A 20,950-nucleotide genomic window follows, 5' to 3' on the forward strand; every position below is an offset into this window, starting at 1 on the left:
TTAAGTTTTTTGAATATATAGTTATCTTTATCACTGTGACAACCCTACAGGGGCACACTATTATTATCCCTACCTTAGAAAGAAGGAAACTGAGGCATGAGAAGATTCAGAAACATGCCCAAGGTGACATGGATAGTAATTGGTGAAGCTGTGATTTGTACCAGGCAGTCTCATTCCAGAGATTGTTTTCCTACTTCTCCCTGTAAATGTTGGACTCATTTGATCTAAATCATTTAGAATTGAAAATGTTACTAGCTGGATCAGAATTGCATTGAATTTATAGATTATTTTAGGTAGAATTGACATCTTTATAATATAAAACCATTCTATCCAAATGCAAGGTATGTCTTTTTCATTTATTCAGATCTTCTTTTTTTAAGTTTTAAGTCCAGTTAGTTAACATACAGTGTTGTATTAGTTTCAGGTGTATAATATAGTGATTCAGCACTTCCGTACATCACCCCGTACTCATCACAAGTGCACTCCTCAGTCCCCATCACCTATTTAATTCATTCCCCTACTGTCTCCCCTCTGGTAACCATCACATTATTCTATATAATTAAGAGTCTGTTTCTTGGTTTGCCTCTCTCTCTTTTTCCCTTTGCTTGTTTGTTTCTTAAATTCCACATATGAGTGAAATCATATAGTATTTGTCTTTCTCCATTTTGCTTAGCATAATACTCTCTAGCTCCATCTATGTTGTTGCAAATGGCAAAATTTCATTCTTTTTTATGGCTGAATAATCCATTGTGTGTATGTGTGAGTATACACGTGCGCGTGCACATGCACACACATACCACGTCTTTTATCCATTCATCAGTCGTTGAACTCTTGGACTGCTTCCATAATTTGGCTATTGTAGGTAATACTGCTGTAAACATCAGGGTACATGTATCCCTTTGAATTTTTATAACCCTCAATAGAATGCTAAAATTTTCTTTATATAGTTCCTCCATGTTTCTTTTTTTTGCCTTCATGGGTCATCTTGTGAGTTATTATTAATAGGATTTTTCCTTCTGTTATGTTTTTAGCAAGATATTATTGGTTTATTGGACAGCTATTGATTTCTTCTGTCAACTTTGTAATTAGTCATTTACCAAATTTTCTATGCTATAGTTTTTTTCAGTGATTTTTCCAGAAACATCAAACTATCACCTGCAAAGAAAACTTTTGCTTTCTTTTTTTGCACTATTTGTGCTTTTCTTTTTGTTCTTTTTGAAAATTAGCATATTATTTTAAAATGCTGTCAGTAATTATGACAATAACATCTTTATCTTACAAATGTCTCTGATACATAATCATTTATCATAATACTGACTTCACTTTGATTTTTATAAAAATGTATCAGCAAGGAATAGTGAATTTTATCAAATATCTTTCATGGTCTTATAGGGATCATATTGTTTATCCTATACTATGTAAAGATAGTGAACTATCTTATATACTTCCTAATGTTGAATAATGCTTGCTTTATTTAACTTATAGTGTACCACTGGATTTAGTATTTTATTTAACATTTCTATATCAGGGATCACCAGTGAGACTGAGTCTATGAGAGAGAGAGAGAGAGAGAGAGAGAGAGAGAGAGAGAGAATGCATTCACATGCATGTATGTGTGCTCTTTCTCAGATTTTAGTTGACTGCTATTATGTTGGCTTCATAAAAAGAATTTAGGCTCTTTTCATTTTCCTCTCCTTGAGAAAAGCAACAGAATTATCAGTCCTTTGAGGAGCTGAAGAAATTCACCTGGGAAAACATCTGGCACTTTTTGGGTGGTTAGGAAGACTTTTTGAGGTCTTCCTAAATTTATCTATGGTCTGTCTACCTTTGCCATCTCTTATATAATTGTATAAATTCTATAAAATAATAAATGTAGTTACAAACACTGACATTTGCCTTGGAAGTTTTTCATTCCATTTCTTAAATGTATTTGCTTAGATTTGTACAAAATATTTGTAAATAAGTCTCTTAAATTCCTTTATAGCTATAATTACTTCTCTGATTGCATTAATATTGAAACTTTGTGCCTCTCAATTTTGTTCTACGATTAAGGGGGCTAGTGATTACCAATTTTATTGATTCTTCAGAGATCTGGCTTTTGGATTGGTTTATCAGTTATATATCTTCTCTACTGGTTGACTCAATAATTTCTGCATTGGTATTTTTATTCAGTCTTCACACCTCACTTGGGTTTTGTCATCCTGCCTGTATTCCATAAGTAATAAGTTATATAAATTAAAAAGCATTCTTTTTATAAATGCATATTTTACCTGTGAAGGAAATACTAGTTATTGATAATTTTGAGTAAATTATTTTAGTTACATACCTTTTACACACACACACACACACACACACACACACACACACACACACATAAGAACCACCTGTCCCTGGGACTGATTTTGGTTTGGTCTGCTAAGAACTTTGCTATTTAATTGTTTCATCTATCTCTTTGTGAGGTCTACTTACACTGGCTGAAATTAGCTCACTGAGTGAGTAGGAGCTTTGATAAGTCAGGGAAATAAGAAGGTAATTTGGGATGACTCTTTTGGGGGCATATAGACAGAGGACCATGGGAAAGAGGCCAGAATAAGAACTTAGCACCAGAGACAAATCCCAGGAATACTTAATATTAATGTGTAATAAGAGAGGAGAGAAAATAAGAACTAGGATTCTCTGCATGATGGCAGCCCTTTCCCCTGACTTTGCTTATCAGTTTTCATTCTATGAATAGCTTGTATCTGAAGGCATTGAAAACCACCAACCCTTTGCAGAGGTAAATGTCAGAATCACTGACTTTGGCTGGAGTTATGTTTTGAAAATATTTGGAGGGGCACCTGGGTGACTCATTTGGTTAAGCATCTGACTCCTGATTTTGGCTCAAGTCATGATTTCATGGTTTGTGGGATTGAGCCCCTCATCAGGGCTCTGTGCTGACATCCTGGAGCTTGTTTGGGATTCTCTCTCTCCCTCTCTCTCTCTCTCTGCCCCTCCCTTCCACTTCCTCCCTCCCTCCCTCTCTCTCAAAATAAACATTTAAAAAATAAATCAATAAAAGACTTGTTACAGTTAGATAATGTACACATTGTATATTACATGTTACATTAAATATGCATATTACATCATAACCTTTATTCTGTAGTAAAATACATACACATTAATATTATCTATAAGTTAGATCAAAAGCCAGATTAGCAAATATTTACAATATACCTGGGTATATAGTATTTATAGAAACATAGGTTCCTCTTTCCTGTTGTAACATTATTTGTAGTTTTCTTTGATGTTGTGGATTGTCAAATGACCTCTCTTTTTCATTTTGTGTGCTTATTTGCCAGTTCTTTGGTTATCCCCACAGCTTTGTCATTTTCCTGACTTATTTCTTCACTGAGAAAAAAATATGGCCCCACATTCAATTCAACAAATAATTCTCTACCTACTATGTGGAAAGTCATGTGCCAGGAATCTCTTCAGGATAAGAAAAACATGTTGAGTGGTCTTGTTACGGTTTTGTCCCAACTGATATTAGAGACTAATGGAAATACTTGTTCAGTGTCTCTACCTTCATATTTCATAGCATTCTTGCCTAAATCATATTGTTCTCAGCATAGTGCTAACGTGTGAAATACTCTATTACTTAACTGTAATTGATTACTCTTGAAAACATGACTCCAAACATATGTATTTTTCTAGGTGTTTCTTTTTTTTGTCTTTTTTTTTTTCAAGTTAGTTAACATACAGTATATTAGCTTCAGGAATAGAACCCAGTGATTCATCTCTTACATATAACGCCCAGTGCTCATCCCAACAAGTGCCCTCCTTAATGCCCGTCACCCATTTAACCCACCCCTCCAGCAACCGTCAGTCTGTTCTCTGTATTTAAGAGTCTCTTATGGTTTTCCTCCCTCTCTGTTTTTATCTTTTTTTTTAAATATAATTTATTGTCAAATAGGCTAACACACAATGTGTAAAGCGTGCTCTTGGTTTGGGGGGTAGATTCCTGTGCTTTATCGCTTACATACAACACCCAGTGCTCATTCCAACAAGTGCCCTCCTCAATGCCCATCACCCATTTTCTACGCCCCCCCCCCCCATCAACCCTGTTTGTTCTCTGTATTTAAGAGTCTCTTATGGTTTGCCTCCCTCCCTCTCTGTAACTTTTTTTTTCCCCTTCCCTTCCACCCTGGTCTTCTGTTAAGTTTCTCAAGATCCACATATGAGTGAAAACATATGATATATTTATCTGACTGACTTATTTCACTTAGCATAATACTTTACAGTTTCATCCGCATTGCTGCAAATGGCAGGATTGCATTCTTTCTTTTTGCCAAGTAGTATTCCATTGTGTATATAAACCGATCTTCTTTATCCATTCATCAGTTGATGGACATTTAGGCTCTTTCCATAATTCGGCTATTATTGAAAGCGCTGCTATAAACATTGGGGTACGTGCCCCTATGAATCAACACTCCTGTATCCTTTGGATAAATTCCCAGTAGTGCTATTGCTGGGTCATAGGGTAGTTCTATTTTTAATTTTTTGAGGAATCTCTACACTATTTCTCCAGAGCGGCTGCACCAGTTTGCATTCCCACCAACAGTGCAAGAGGGTTCCTGTTGCTCCATATCCTTGCCAGCATCTGTTGTTTCCTGAGTTGTTCATTTTAGCCACTTGGACCAGTGTGAGGTGGTATCTCAGTGTGGTTTTGATTTGTTTTTCCCTGATGATGAGTGACATTGAGCATCTCTTCATGTGTCTGTTGGCCACCTGGATGTCTTCTTTGGAAAAGTGTCTTAATGTCCTCTGACCATTTCTTCACTGGATTGTTTTTCAGGTGTTTAATTTGGTCAGCTCTTTATAGATTTTGGATACTAACCCTTTATCCGATATGTCATTTACAAATATCTTTTCCCATTCCGTCGGTTGCCTTTTAGTTTTGCTGATTGTTTTCTTAGCAGTGCAGAAACTTTCCATCTTGATGAGGTCCCAATAGTTCAGTTTTGCTTTTAATTCCCTTGCCTTTGAAGATGTGTCAAGCAAGAAATTGCTACGGCTGAGGTCAAAGAAGTTGTTGCCTGTGTTCTCCTCTAGGGTTTTGATGGTTTCCTCTCTCACATTGAGGTCTTTCATCCATTTTGAGTTTATGTATGGTGTAAGAAAGTGGTCTAGTTTTATTCTTCTGCATGTTGCTGTCCAGTTCTCCCAGCACCATTTGCTAAAGAGACTTTTTTTCCATTGGATACTCTTTCCTGCTTTGTCAAAGATTAGTTGGCCATACATTTGTGGGTCCAATTCTGGGGTCTCTATTCTATTCCATTGTTCTATGTGTCTGTTTTTGTGCCAATACCATACTGTCTTGATGATTACAGCTTTGTAGTAGAGAATGGAGTCTGGGATTGTGATACCTCCTGATTTGGTTTTCTTTTTCAATATTACTCTGGCTTTTCAGGGTCTTTTGTGGTTCCATACAAATTTTAGGATTGTTTGTTCTAGCTTTAAGATTTCCAGTGCAACTTTGATTGGGATTGCATCGAATGTGTATATTGTATTGACATTTTAACAATATTTGTTCTTGGAATTTATGAGCATTGAATGTTTTTCCATTTCTTTGTGTCTTCTTCAATTTCCTTCATAAGTTTTCTATAGTTTTCAGCATACAGATCTTTTACATCTTTAGTTAGGTTTATTCCTAGGTATTTTATGGTTCTTGGTTCAATTGTGAATGGGATAAATTTCTTGATTTCTCTTTCTGTTGTTTCATTATTGGTGTGTAGAAATGCAGCTGATTTCCATTAATTGATTTTGTACCCTGAGACTTTGCTGAATTCATGTATCAGTTCTAGCAGCCTTTTGGTGGAGTCTTTTGGGTTTTCCATGTAAAGTATCATGTTGTCTGTGAAAAGTGAAAGTTTGACTTCTTTGCCACTTTTAATGCCTTTTATTTCATTTTGTTGTCTGATTGCTGATGCTAGGACTTCCAACACTATGTTGAACAACAGTGGTAAGAGTGGACATCCCTGTCATGTTCCTGATCTTGGGGGAAGGCTCTCAGTATTTCCCCACTGAGGATGATATTAGCTGTGGACTTTTCATAAATGGCTTTTATGATGTTTAGGTATATTCCTCTATCCTGACTTTCTTGAGGATTTTTATAAAGAAAGGATGCTGTATTTTGTCAAATGCTTTTTCTGCATCTATTGACAGGATCATATGGTTCCTATCCTTTTTTTTATTAATGTGATGTGTTACATTGATTGATTTGTGAATATTGAACCAGCCTTGCAGCCCAGGAATGAGTCCCACTTGATCATGGTGAATAATTCTTTTTATATGCTGTTGAATCTGATTTGCTAGTATCTTGTTGAGAATCTTTGCCTCTGTGTTCATCAGGGATATTGGCGTATAATTCTTTTTTTTTTTTTTTGTAGGGTCTCTTTCTGGTTTGGGAATCAAGGTAATGCTGGCTTCATAAAATGAGTCTAGAAGTTTTCCTTCCCTTTCTATTTTTTGAAACAGCTTACGAAGGATAGGTATTAACTCTGTTTTAAGTGTCTGGGAGAATTCCCGTGGGAAGTCATCTGGCCCAGGACTCTTATTTGTTGGGAGATTTTTGATAACTGATTCAATTTCTTCACTAGTTATGGGTATGTTCAAATTTTCTGTTTCTTCTCACTTGAGTTTTGGTAGTGTGTAGGTGTTTAGGAGTTTGTCCATTTCTTCCAGATTGTCCAGTTTGTTGGCATATAATTTTTCATAGTATTCTGTAATAATTGTTTGTATTTCTGAGGGATTGGTTGTGATAAGTCCCATTTTCATTCATGATTTTATCTATTTGGGTCCTCTTTTCTTTTTGAGAAGTCTGGTAGGGGTTTATCAACTTTGTTTATTTTTTTTTTCCAAAAAACCAGCTCTTCATTTCATTGATCTGTTCTACTGTTTTTTTTTTTGGGGGGGGGGGAATTCTATATTGTTTATTTTCGCTCTGATCTTTATTATTTCCCTTCTTCTGTCCTTGGGATTTCTTTGCTATTCGGCTTCTAGTTCCTTTAGGTGTGCTGTTAGATTTTGTATTTGGGATTTTTCTTGTTTCTTGAAATAGGCCTGGATTGCAATGTATTTTCCTCTTAAGACTCCCTTTGCTGCATCCCAAAGGGTTTGGATTGTTATGTTTTCATTCTCATTTGTTTCCATATATATTTAAATTTATTCTTTAATTGCCTGGTTGACCCATTCATTCTTTAGTAGAATGTTCTTTAACCTCTATGCATTTGGAGGCTTTCCAACCATTTTCCTATGGTTGATTTCAAGTTTCATAGCATTGTGATCTGAAAATGTGCATGGTATGATCTCATTTCTTTGACATTTATTGAGAGCTGTTTTATGACCCAGTATATGGTCTGTCTTGGAGAATGTTCCTTGTGCACTTGAGAAGAATGTGTATTCTGCTGCTTTAGGACGAAAAGTTCTGAATATATCTGTTAAGTCCATCTGGTGCAGTGTATCATTCAGGGCCATGGTTTCTTTGTTGATTTTTTTGCCTAGATGATTTGTCCATTGTTGTAAGTGGAGTATTAAAGTCCCCTGAAGTTACCACATTCTTACCAATAAGATTGCTTATGTCTGTGATTAATTGTTTTATATATTTGGGTGCCTTCGAATTGGGTGCATGAACACTTACAATTGTTAGCCTTTCTTGATGGATAGACCCCGTAATTATGATATAATGCCCCTCTTCATCTCTTGTTACAACCTTTAGTTTAAAATCAAGTTTGTCTGGTATAAGTATGACTACTCCATCTTTCTTTTGACTTCCAGTAGCATGATAGATGGGTCTCCATCCCCTCACTTTCAATCTGAAGGTGTCCTCAGGTCTACAATGGGTCTCTTGTAGACAGCAAATAGATGGGTCTTGGTTTTTTTAATCCATTCTGATAACCTATGTCTTTTGATTGGAGCATTTAGACCATTTACATTCAGTATTATTACTGAAAGGTATGAATTTAGAGTCATTGTGTTAGCTGTAGATTTCATGCTTGTAGTGATGTCTCTTGTCCTTTGTGGTCTTTACACCATTCCACTCACAGAGTCTCCCTTATGATCTCTTGTAGGGCTGGTTTAGTGGTGATGAACTCCTTCAGTTTTTGTTTGTATGGGAAAACCTTTATCTCTTCTTCTATTTTGAATGACAAGCTTGCTGGATAAAGGATTCTTGGCTGCATATTTTTCCTATTCAGCACATTGAATATTTCCTGCCACTCCCTTCTGGCCTGCCAAGTTTCAATATATAGGTCTGCTACTACCCTTATATGTCTACCCTTGTAGGTTAAGGCCCATTTGTCCCTAGCTGCTTTCAGAATTCTCTCTTTAGCTTTGTATCTTGCCAGATATGCCAGACATATCTTCTGATATGTCATGCAGAAGATCAATTCCTGTTATGTTTGAAGGGTGTTCTCTGTGCCTCCTGGATTTCAGTGTCTGTTTCCTTCCCCAGATAGGGGAAGTTCTCAGCTATGATTTTTTCAAGCACACCTGCGGCCCCTTTCTTCTTCTTCTTCTTCTGGAACTCCTGTGATACAGATGTTATTACGTTTCATTGAATCACTCAGCTCTCTCATTCTCCCCTCATGGTTTAGAATTTTTTTACTCTCTTTTTCTCGGCTTCCTCTTTTTCCATAATTTTATCTTCTAGTTCACTTATTCTCCCCCCGCCTCTTCAGTCTTCACTGTCACCGCCTCTAGTTTTTGCATCTCATTTACAGCATTTTTTAATTCATCATGACTATTTTTTAGTTCCTTGATCTCTGTAGCAATAGATTCCCTGCGGTCTTCTATGCTTTTTTCAAGCCCAGTGATTAATCTTATGGCTATTATTCTAAATTCTTGTTCAGTTATATTGTTTATATCTGTTTTGATCAATTCTTTAGCTTTCATTTCTTCCTGGAATTTATTTTGAGGAGAAATCTGGTTGTTGTTTTTTTTTTTCATTTTTGCTAGTTTTCTGTCCCTTATGTGCTTTAAAAGCTTGTTATGTGTCCTGCACCTGTGAACACTACTATATTAAAGGTGGGTCATAACTGTCCAGGGCCTGGCCCTTCAGGAGGTGCTTTTTGGAGTGTGTTATTTGCTCTCTGTTGTTATGAGTCTCTTTGCTTTTATCTCCCTAAATAGTGATGCTTTAGACCCTCTACCAGGTGTGCTTTGATTTGTTCATTGAAGTAGCCCTGGAAAACTGTTAAACAAACAAACAAATAAAAATGAAGACAAAAACAAAAAACAACAAAGACAAGAAACAAAAACAAAAGCCACCAGCAGCAGCAAAACAACAGGGTGGAGGCAGTGTTGATGGAAAAGGCCTTATCCCCTACAAAGAGAGAAATGACAGGGATGCGGAAAAAGAAAAGAAAAGAAAATTGACCCGGCAGAGAAACTACGGCTTAAAACAGAGAGAGGAAAATAAAGAAGGAGATAGAGAATAAGTATAAAGAGAACAGATTAAATATGTCTGCTTAAACGAACCAAGAACCAGAATAACCAGACTCGAGGAGGGAAGAAATAAGAACGGAAAAGGAAGAGAAAAAAATATGCATATATAATAATTGTCCAAGAATTAAATCAGGAAATGCAAAACCGCTGGGTGCCTGGGAACCGGTGGCAGCACTGGTCTGGAAGAGGGGCTGTATTGTTGGTTAGCGTCAATCTCGCTCTTGTAGATAGCAGTTACCAGGCCCGGAGGGACGTGGATTGGTGTAGGTGGGTGCCGCCTCCACTGTGGGCCCGCTGTTCCCTGAAGCCCACCTTGATGGTGATGGGGAGAAAAATGGCAACACCCCATTCTCTCCTCCATGGACAGGGTGTCCCAAACCTCTCTGTTCAGACTGTCCTCACAGTGCCACGGGGGCAAACAAGGTGGTTTGTACTGCTCCACCGACTCCCGCACCTCCCTGGCACTCGGCTGGGATTTAAACCCCAATGTCTTAAAGGGTGCCACTCGAACACCCCGGTTCCAGGGAAGTGCTGCTCCGCGCCACCGATATATGGCCTCTGGCTGGCGGGCACAGGCAGTCTTTGCCCTTTAGACGGTTATATACCTTCTTCCTCTAGTACTCCAGAGAAGGGATTGCTTTCTCCCACTGCGGACTGTGCCTCTGAACTAGTTACTGATCCCGGGGCTGGCTCCCCTCCTCCCGAGGTGCACGAACAGGGCAGCTGACCTCCGTCCCGAGGTAGCTCCGCAGTTAGAGATTGGATCTTTGTCCGTCCTGCTCCCTGGTTTTTCTCTTGTCTCGATAAAGTCCTACACTTCCCCAGCATCTCTTTCATTTCCCTTTGTCTTTCCTCAGAAGGGGATCCCTCCAGTCCATGCCTACGCAGCGCATTTCATCTCTCCTAGTTCACAATCATGCACCTACGGCCTGCCAGGTTATCTTCATGGGTCCCTGGAGACCTCTGTTTCGCTCTGCAGCCCGTACTCTTGGAATTCAAAGTCCTTTGGCCTCAACACTGCTGTGTTGCAAGGACGAGGGAACTTCAGGTCCACCTACTTCACCTTGTTGGATCTTCCTTTTTCTAGTTGTTTCTAAATTATGGCACTACGTTAGTCTGACATATATGGAACAATGTTAGAAGTACAGCAGTCTGTTATTTTTAAAATATTTGTCATGTCTTTTTCCTAAGAGAGATTTTATCTTTCTTTTCTACCATGCAGATGAGTATGTGTTTGATCAGAATGAGACATAGCTAAGCCTGTATTAATGGCATAGTTTAAGCAGAAATTTCTCTCCAGGGGGGAAAAAAAGCATTTTTTATGCCTGAAAATATGTTGAAATATGGCCTTAGCCTGTGGCTTTCATCAACACATGCCACAATTATCACCTGACCAGAATCAAAGACCTGCAGGTTAAGTATGTCCCCTCCTCTTTTCTCTTTCCCTTCATCCCTCCCTCAGTGTCTTCCCCTGTGAGGCCCAACCTGCTGTTCAGAGCTACAGTAAACAGTTCTTGGCAGGGTTCTTATTTCTAAAGCATTTAGATGATCTAGCTCTTACCTTAATGACTGAAGTTATTTAATTCTTTATTATAATTGTACATTACTTAAGAAACATGTTTACATGTTTGATATGGTACTATATGCAGGCAAGTGCTAACAATAGTATGTTATGTGAAAGTCTTTAAAGGTTTGTTGACTATAATGATGATACTACCCTATGGTGTACTGTCTGTTATATTGCAATGAGATTCTAATGGTTAAAATTTCTTATTCATTTGAAAATGTTTTAGTGACATTTTGCTAAGTATAGAATGCCAGGGCCCCAGAATAGGCTAGACACAAAACTACAAATTTAAGAATATTTATCATTTGTGCAACAATTTTCAGTCAGGAGGCTTTGTACATAGTAAAGTGTCTGAGCTGTGGAATCAGGCACACCAGGATTTGAGTCCAGCTGTATAACTTAATAGCTAAATAACCTCAAACAGGTTGTGCTACTCTGGGATGTTGTTGTTGTTGTTGTTGTTGTTGTTGTTGTTTTGGTCTATAAAAGGGAGAGATGTAACAATACCAACTTCTTAGGAATTGTAAAGATTGAGCATGAAGATGATGATGATGATGATGATGATGATGATGATAGCAGATAGTTCTATAGTCTTTATTGTGTGCCAGACACTGATCTAAGCACAATACAGTTTTAAATCATTAGACCCTCACAACCACCTTATGCAGTGGATACTGTTATATCTGCATTAAATGTTAGCAAGTAACACCAACAAGAACTACCACCAAGAAGTCACTGTGTCCTTAACCACATTCTAGTCACAACAGGAATGCATAGAAAATATTACCATTTTAATTTTTTTTAATTTTTATTTTTGAGAGAGAGAGTGTGAGCAGGGGAAAGTCAGAGAGAGAGAGAGAGAGAGAGAGAGAATCTGAAACAGGCTCCAGGCTCTGAGCTGTCAGCACAGAGCCTGAGGAGGGCCACGAACTCACAGACTGAGATCATGACCTGAGCTTAGTCAGATCGTTAACCTACTGAGCCACCCAGGAGCCCCCCCAAGTATTACCATTTTTCTATAGAAATTTAAATTCATATTGTATATTGTTAATTATACTGAAAGATTGTAAATACTGTTTACCTTTTCCAATCCCTTTATCTTTGTTTTCTTGAAATGTTATTATTTTAATTACAACTCAGAACTAAAAGGTGATAATCACCTGTTTGTTAAGAATATGCCGCCACACTTCAGGGGCGCCTGAGTGGCTCAGTTTGTTAAATGTCCAACTTGGGCTCAGGTCATAATCTCGTGGTTTGTGAGTTCAAGCCCTGCGTGTCAGGCTCTGTGCTGACAGCTCGGAGCCTGGAGCCTGCTTTAGATTCTGTGACTCCCTTTCTCTCTCTGCCCCTCTCCCACTCATCCTCTGTCTCTCTGTCTCTCAAAAATAAATAAATAAAAACATTTTAAAAAAATTTTTGAAAAAAGAATATGCCAAACTTTAGATAAACTATATTTTATTATATTTTTTAGCCAAAGATTTAAAAGTATAGAGGAATGGAGATTGATGGACAGACAGTTGAGGTAACGAACATTTTCATTGGCTACTAGGATTTATCAGGGCCTGCATTATTCTTTATGCTTTTTGTGCCGAGGCTCTATTTAAAATTAATTCTGTAGATCAACAAAAGGATGGATCCAGAAACAAAGGGAAGCTTGCCTATTTTCTAAGTTACACCAATCAGTATAAACCATTTTCACTGCTTTTTCTCTCAGCTAAGTGACTGTGAAGCAGAAGATAGTAAGAAGCCTTGGAAAATAGTTATTGGTCTTTTTTCCACCTTAGCCAATAAAATGTAGTGGTTTTTTTTTTTCAAATTCTATGCCACATATTCAAAACATGCTTTGGGAAAATTCCCAAGATAAGTATAAACTACATGCAGTCTTTGTGGTTTGGGGTATTTGACTTACAATCTTCCATACCAAATGGCAGCTCATACTGGGTGGGGGGGGGGGCAAGAAGGAGTTTTGCTAGAGTCCTAGAAAGTGACAGGTGTTCTTGAAGAGTACTTAGGGCTACAGCCAACCCAGGCAGAATAAAACAGGGTGAAGAAACCCAAGTAAAAAGAACTTAGTGTGGCTCAGAGTAAAAGGAACTTAGTGAAACTATAAAGCATGCAAGCAAATATTTGAATAAAAATGCATATATGTCTTAAAGACTAATTATAGGGTAATTTTCAAGCCCTAAATCCTCTAAATGTAAATGTATGGTTGGACAATCTACAGCTAACAAAATTGTAATGATAGAACTGTACTACAGTATTAAAGCAAGAATAACACCAGTGGCCAACCAAAGACACTGAAGAATCACTAAGCCTTCTCTTCACAAAACAGCATTTCAACTATCCATGTCCAAGCATAGTGACAGCTTTGGAACAGCCTTTAAGAATCATTCCCTTTATCCCCACATACAGTTGCACAATTTACTTTCCTCATTTTGTGGCTGGAGTACAAGGAATTCCCCATGTTTCCGTATCTATTTAATATGTTTTCCCTTTGGCTCAGCACTTCCATCTCTACTAATATATCTGACAAATGAATTTAAGGAATGGCCAATGTAAAGATATATTTACAAGAAAGTTTATTATGACATTGTCACTAATGCTTAATCATCACTTGGAAACATAAATTTTATCAGTATAGGTGATTGGTTAAATTCTGTCTGTACAATGAAATGAGAACAAGAGGAAAATGAGAAAGCCTCACATATACTTAAATAGAAGAATTTCCAAGATATGTTAAGTGACAATAAACGAGGTAGGGAACAGTATAATGTGATTCCATATGTGTGTATTTAAAGATGCATAACATACTTATATAGAGAATTTACATTAAAGGGGCGCCTGGGTGGCGCAGTCGGTTAAGCGACCGACTTCAGCCAGGTCACGATCTCGCGGTCCGTGAGTTCGAGCCCCGCGTCGGGCTCTGGGCTGATGGCTCAGAGCCTGGAGCCTGTTTCCGATTCTGTGTCTCCCTCTCTCTCTGCCCCTCCCCCGTTCATGCTGTGTCTCTCTCTGTCCCAAAAATAAATAAAAAAAAAAACGTTGAAAAAAAGAAAAAAAGAGAATTTACATTAAATACATATGTGTATAAGGTGAGGTCAGCATTTCAATTAAATAGGATAAAGTATATAAAGTGATTGTGTATCATGCCTATTTCATGCCTAGATAAATTCATAAAATTTGCTGTTACTGTTATCTTTATAGTGAGCCAAGGAAGGAAAATTTGGGGGAGGGAGCTTTTACTAGTTTTACATGTTTATGTTATCTGAATTCTTGTGAACTGAACATGTATTACATTTATAATGAGATGAGAAGGTGGTTTGCTCTTGGGAAAAAGTTGGAAAAATGTGTTCACACTAAAGTATTAATAACACAACAAAACTTGATATATTTCTTCTGACAAGATACTGAAGAATTTCTAACGTGGGGGAAAGGGTAACTCTAGTACTCTTTGGAGAAGAGGGGTCTTCCTGAGATTTATAAAAGCAGTTTCGGAGATTTTGTATTATTCATTCTCATCTTGACATATGTCTCCACTTCTGATTGTATTTCTTTCTTCTTGTTGTCAGGTGTGTGTTTGTGTGTGTATTTATATGAGAAGGGGGTATATATGCATATCATTTATACATTCAGGTTATTAACTTCTTTCAAGAATGGTTGGAAATTTTAAGGAAGAAATTGAAAGAATAACTGAAAGTAATTATTGCTTAGTTATCTAAACAAAGCAAAGATTTCTTTTTCTCCCTTCCAGTCTTTGCTTAGCAAATAAGAATCACCTTGCAAACAATTGAAAAGAGGCATTCCAGTGACCATACCCAATGTGGTACTAAATAATTTATCCCAGTAGAGTGATTATTACAAGGACTCTGAAGGAAAAATATTGACTATACTATATTATTTGTTTTAGAAAATTTTATTCTCAACTGTTACTTATGGTTCTATGAGCTGTGGTCATTCCAAATACTTACTTATCTTCATAATGTTGGTGTTAAATTTTACTGACATTCATTAAAGATGTGGAAAGGGTGGCCATTTGAAAACTTTTGAATGTCAGTTATTTTTTTTCTAAAATTACAGACTTACATACAAACATTACTTGAATCATGCCTTATGCGGAATTTGGCTAAATTGATTTGGTAGATTCTTTCTGAATTCAGTGTGGGATTAATATGAAATGCATAGGCCCAATTGACAGCTTAAACACATCTTTCTTATGGTAAATTTGGTGATGGACTATTGACTTATTAGAAAAGATGAACTCTTTTCTTAATTTTAATGCCTTAAAGATTTGAGGCCCGAATTGTACATAAGGCGTATCACATAGGATAAACTCATTATGGCAGGAGAGAATACTTGATGTAGTGTTAGAGCCCAGTATATAGAACTGTACTGCTAGAGTTCAAATCCTGGCCCTACTTCTTCCTGGCTATATGATCTTGGACAAGGTACCTACCTTCCTAGGTCTTGGTTTCTATTTCTGGTTTCAGGGTTATAAGTAATAGACAGCAGGTAGATACTGTTTCATAGCGTTGCTAGAAGGTTGTAAGAATAAATGAGTTACTATTTATAGAACACTTAAACGAAGTCCTTTTTAAAATTTCTTTTTACTGAGGTATGAAAACTGATTTTTATGCTAGTTGGTTTTGATTATTTGTTTCTTGTTTGTATTACAGTTACAAATTATAACACTGTGGTAGAAACAAATTCAGATTCGGATGATGAAGACAAACTCCATATTGTGGAAGAAGAAAGTATCACAGATGCAGCAGACTGTGAGGGTGGCGTGCCGGGAGATGACCAGCCCACAGACCAGACAGTGTTACCAGGGAGCAGCGAGAGAGAAGGCGATGCTAAGAGCTGCTGGGACGATGACGGTGGGTTTAATGTTTTGTGTAATATTCTGGCCTCTTGAGTCTTTAAAAAATATATCTTAACTGAAAAGATAACTTTGATGAAAAGTTTGAAATGATCTCTGAATTTGTCTATTAAATTCAATATAAGGCATCCTCTTACCAGAAAGAAGATCATGAAACAGAATAATAAAGCTATTCTGATTATTTGTACAATATAAATAATATATTGAGGTTTAGTAGTTTTTTTTAACCAGAATCCAGCTTTCCATATACTGTGGATATAATTGAACCTACCTTTAATTTCATATGGTGACTTCAAATGAAGAATATACTTAGAAACCTACAGATTGTATTTTGGTGCAGTAAAATTATAACATGACTCAACAAAAATCCACAAAACAGATAAATCATGGGAGTATTTTTAGTGTTTGAAAGCTTCTCACTCTCCCTCCTTCTCCCTGTTCTTTCCCCCTCTTCCATTTCCCCGTTTGTATCAGAATCCTGTAAGTACTGTGATTCTTTCATTTGCTGTAAATTTTTACTTAAGTAAAATTTTTACTTTTACTAAACTAAAGCATGGGTGAGTGGAAGGATTAGTGACAGTCACTCTAAGAGAGAGAGTCTCTCTGCTTAACTTACATTGAATATTTAACATTCTTCCTCATCTGTCAAATGAAGAAAGTAGACTATATAGTCTTTTCTTTCAGGTCTAAAATTCCTCCTCTCGGGGCGCCTGGGTGGCGCAGTCGGTTAAGCGTCCGACTTCAGCCAGGTCACGATCTCGCGGTCCGTGAGTTCGAGCCCCGCGTCGGGCTCTGGGCTGATGGCTCGGAGCCTGGAGCCTGTTTCCGATTCTGTGTCTCCCTCTCTCTCTGCCCCTCCCCCGTTCATGCTCTGTCTCTCTCTGTCCCAAAAATAAATAAATAAAAAAAAAAAAAAAAAAAAGTTGAAAAAAAATAAAATTCCTCCTCTCTACTTTTCCTAATAAGCTAATTAAATTATTTACCCTATCTTGCCAGGATTTAAACAACAGTTGTATAAAAACAGAAGAATGTGGAAATGGCACATATTGTGAATTAGAGGGGTTGGAGGTCAGGAATAGGGGCATTGGCAAAGGCAAAGAGCATGCAAGTGATCATATTCAAGGTCAGTCAGAGGAGAAGCCTCCCCGGCAAGAGTTCACATTTGGGGAGGTCATCTAAATAAGATATTAAACCCTAGGCAAGGCATTCTGGAGAAATGAGTCAGATTTGCAGGTCAAAGAGTCTGGATACTCTGGTGGAAGCTTAGATAAAATATGGATCTAATAGTAGCACAGAGGACCAGTAGTTAAGATTTCTACAACAGGATATATTTATAGCTGACAAAGAAATTTTTTTGAAGTTTACTTATTTTTGAGAGAGACAGAGATAGCATGAGTGGGGGAAGGACATGGAGAGAGGGAGGGAAAGAATCTGAAGCAGGCTCTGAACTGTCAGCACAGAGCCTGATGCAGGGCTCCAGAGCCCGATGCAGGGCTTGAACTCATGAAACCGTGAGATCATGACCTGAGCCAAAACCGAGTATCAGAGGCTTAATCAACTGAGCCACCCAGGGGCCCCAGGAACTTTTGAAATCATGTAACCAGCCCCCTCATTTTATAGCATTAAGCAGATTCTGCAAGAATAGGATTGCACACTTGAATAAGACTGTCTCTGTATTGCTTATAGTTTAATGAGTGAGAAGGATAAATAAGTCACAAATTCATTACAGTTTGATGTAGGTATAAATTTAAAGTTCTGTGGAAACACTAAGCAGGAATGTTCAAATCAGAGAGAGGAAGATAAGTCCTAGAAGAATTTCCGAGTGAAGCAGTGCTGGTCTTGAGTTATAAAGGACAAGTAGAGGTTGATTTGGTAAAGGAGAAGGAAAAGAAGGTGTTTCAAAACAGAAGAAACAATGTACATGGAGCCATAAAGGTTTGAACAAGTAGTGTTTGCAGAAAGTGAGGTCAGAGGCATAAACAAAGACTGTGAAGGGTGATGTGTGCTAAGTCAAGGAATTTGAACTTTACCCTAGAAGCTAGCTATGAGAACATCATTGATACACAGTTTAGAAATAAGTCTGATAGCAATATGGAAAAGAATTTTGGAGGGAGAGAGTCTAGAGACCAGTAGCACCTTCAGTAAGGAGGCTATGAAAATGGAGGAAAGATGAGACTTTATAACTAAGGAAATGGCCCTTGGAATGCGAATGAAAGGGAGAGATTTAATAGGAATGTAGAAGGTATATAAGATTTGGCTTGTTCTGTGTGGAAGGTAACAGAAGGACTGACATCTCCTAGACTTCTGGAAAGTAAAACCCGGAGAAATTAAATTGCTGACTTATTATCACAGCTCATTAATAGCAAAGCTGTTACTTCTTGTTAAACTATGATACTGATCTCAGAACTTCTGGGAGCAAGGATTTCTTACATGTTTTGTGTCTGGGGCCAGAATTGATCCATTGGTATAGTTGATCCAAAGTGTTAATATGGAAACAAGAAACAAAAAACAATGATTTTTCTGGAAAAGAGGGAGATAGAAGAATGAGATAGAGGGGGTGAAAGAAAGATGAAAAATCAATGAAGAGGTTTTGTGTCTGAAAATGTGTTGGGATAAGTTATTTGAACTAACTCTCTCACTGAAAATAACTAATGGTGCTAGATTTAAAATGAATACGTAAATCTTCCTGAAAGCTTTAAAAGAGCTAACTGGATAGTGAGACATTAACAGATCAAAATCTATGTGAAAACAGGAACCCATAGAGGTAAGCAGAGCACTGCATAGAAGACTCCTTGGCCTCAAGGACATTTGCCTAACCAGGGTAATGTAAGATGTGGTTTTCAGGCTCTGAGAAGAAACAAAGCCTAGGACCACCTAAGAGTTTAATAGCCACGTTGAATAGCAGATCCTCCCCCAGGATGAATTATAGCAGATCCTCCCCCAGTATGAATTACATCTTGACAGTATGATGCACTATGGTGAGCTCAGAGTAAACCCTCCTTCCTCAGGAGTTAGCAAGCAAAACTGCCTTGGCCAGGGGTCGGGGGAATGCAGGATTGTCTCTGACAAGGAGTAACCCAGCTGTCCTACAATGATTTACAGCTTAAATTCACATTACTGTATAGCCTAATAAATCTCAAGCCATAACTGAATTTAAAGTAGATACTTTAAAGTATCTATGCTGATACTTCTAGGTGCCAAGAAGAAGCAAATTCAGATCTGTTGGAAGAACATACCTTTAAACTAGCACTATAGAAATCTTCCAAGTAAGTTACCAAGAAAACAGCAGCATGAGTGATAATTATCAGAAACAAAAGGAAGCAGAAACTCACCCATAAAGACTGTAATTAGTAGTGAGTTATCTGAAAGAGATTATAAAATGATTGTCATTTTTCAAGAAAAAAATAGACAAATTTGAAATTGCCTGCTCTGATAGAATAAAATATAACCAATAGATTTTAAGAAGAACCAAATGGAACTAAAAATGAAAAATTAGAATAATATAAATTCAGATTCAAAGCATGGATTTTAACAAAAAGTAAACAGAATTGAAGAAAGAATTAAAGAATTGGAAAATGGGGAAATTATACTAAATACAACTCAGAAATAAAGATAGAAACACACACACACACACACACACAAACAGGATAAGAAACATGAAGAATAGAATGAGAAGGTCCAATATATATCTTAATTCTAGGAGAAGAGAGAATGAAATGGGAAGCAGCAATATTTGAAGAGATAATGGCTGAGACTTTTTCAGAGTTGGTGAAAGTCACAAGACCATAGACTCAAGAAGACCAGTAAATCTCAAGAAGTATAAATAAGTCTACCCCCTATTCACATTATGGTGAAATTGCAGAACATGTAAGACAAAAGAACACTCTTAAAAGTAAATTTGAAAAAGTCAGATCGTGTTTAAGAAAGTGGCAGTTAGGCTGACAGCTGAATTCCTAGTAACCACAACGGAAGCTGGGCAGTAAAATATGCCTGCCAATACTGAATTCTATACTTAGCAAAGATTTCTTTTATGAAAGGAGGTGAAATAAGGTAATGATTTCAGACAAGTTTGAAAACAGAAAATTTGTTATCAGTAGACCCTTATTAAGGCAAATTTTAAAGAATGTATTTTAGACATGAGGAAACAAACCCTTGATAGATCTGAGATGTAAGAACAGAGATTACAAATATATGGAAAAAATAGGTAGACGCATAGTATTTCCTATGAAGATGCTTTAAAAAGTGGATGTGACTAAATTTCAGATGACATCAACTTTTAACACTTGAAAGCATTATTATAGATAATAGGATCACTTTATAATAATGAAAGATTAAGCGAAATCACTTAACAGATGAACATAGGGGAAGGGAAGGAAAAATAAGATAAAAACAGAGGGAGAGGAAAACCATAAAAGACTCTTAAATACAGAGAACATACTGAGGGTTGATGGGGGTCGGGGGGTGGTGGAGTGGATTAAATGGGTGAACAGCATTAGGGAGGGCACTCTTCGGGATGAGCACTGGGTGTCATGTGTAAGAGATGAATCACTGGTTCTACTCCTGAATCCGAGACTACACTGTATGTTAACTAATTTGAAAATAAAAAATAATAATAAAGATTAAATTCCCTAATAAAATATTATTTTAAATGTGTTTGTACCTAATAATAAGCCCTCAAACATATAGAAAGGGAAATAGACATTGTGGAAGATTTAACACCTCAGTTGGTCATTGATAGAATAATTACACAAAACCAGTGAGGATATAGAAGATATGAAAATATACATAAGGTGTATAAACAATGTACTTAGTAATTGCAAAATATTTTTCAACTATATGGAATATTCATAAAAAATTTTTAGAGGAAAACTTAGAACCTTAAGTAAATACTTTAGAAAAAGTTCTGGCTAAAAGTTAATGGGTTAGGCATCTATTTTTAAGAACTTAGAAAAAAGAACAGCTAAAAGATTTTCAAATGTAAAAACAAGAAAGTAATATAAAATTGAAAACAAACCTACAATGCA

The 20,950-nt window shown here is 37.0% G+C and overlaps 1 protein-coding gene and 1 long non-coding RNA gene across 3 annotated transcripts in view; one reads left to right on the forward strand and one right to left on the reverse strand.

The window, feature by feature from the left end:
- The window catches only part of ZEB1 (zinc finger E-box binding homeobox 1), a 199,395-nt gene that overhangs the window by 119,218 nt on the left and 59,227 nt on the right, over positions 1-20,950 (forward strand). For both annotated transcript variants that reach the window (XM_030321199.2, XM_030321198.1), the window contains exon 2: positions 15,724-15,924. In XM_030321199.2, the coding sequence (XP_030177059.1) occupies positions 15,724-15,924 (201 nt within the window). The remainder of the gene's footprint in view (positions 1-15,723; positions 15,925-20,950) is intronic.
- Positions 1,614-19,872, reverse strand: LOC115518002. Its single transcript, XR_003970141.1, has 3 exons — positions 19,792-19,872; positions 4,357-4,360; positions 1,614-1,624 (listed from the first exon to the last, which is right to left on the reverse strand). It is a non-coding gene; the product is annotated as an uncharacterized LOC115518002 (long non-coding RNA).

This window comes from Lynx canadensis, chromosome B4 (genome assembly GCF_007474595.2).
Source record: "Lynx canadensis isolate LIC74 chromosome B4, mLynCan4.pri.v2, whole genome shotgun sequence".
In the NCBI taxonomy this organism is placed as follows: domain Eukaryota; kingdom Metazoa; phylum Chordata; class Mammalia; order Carnivora; family Felidae; genus Lynx; species Lynx canadensis.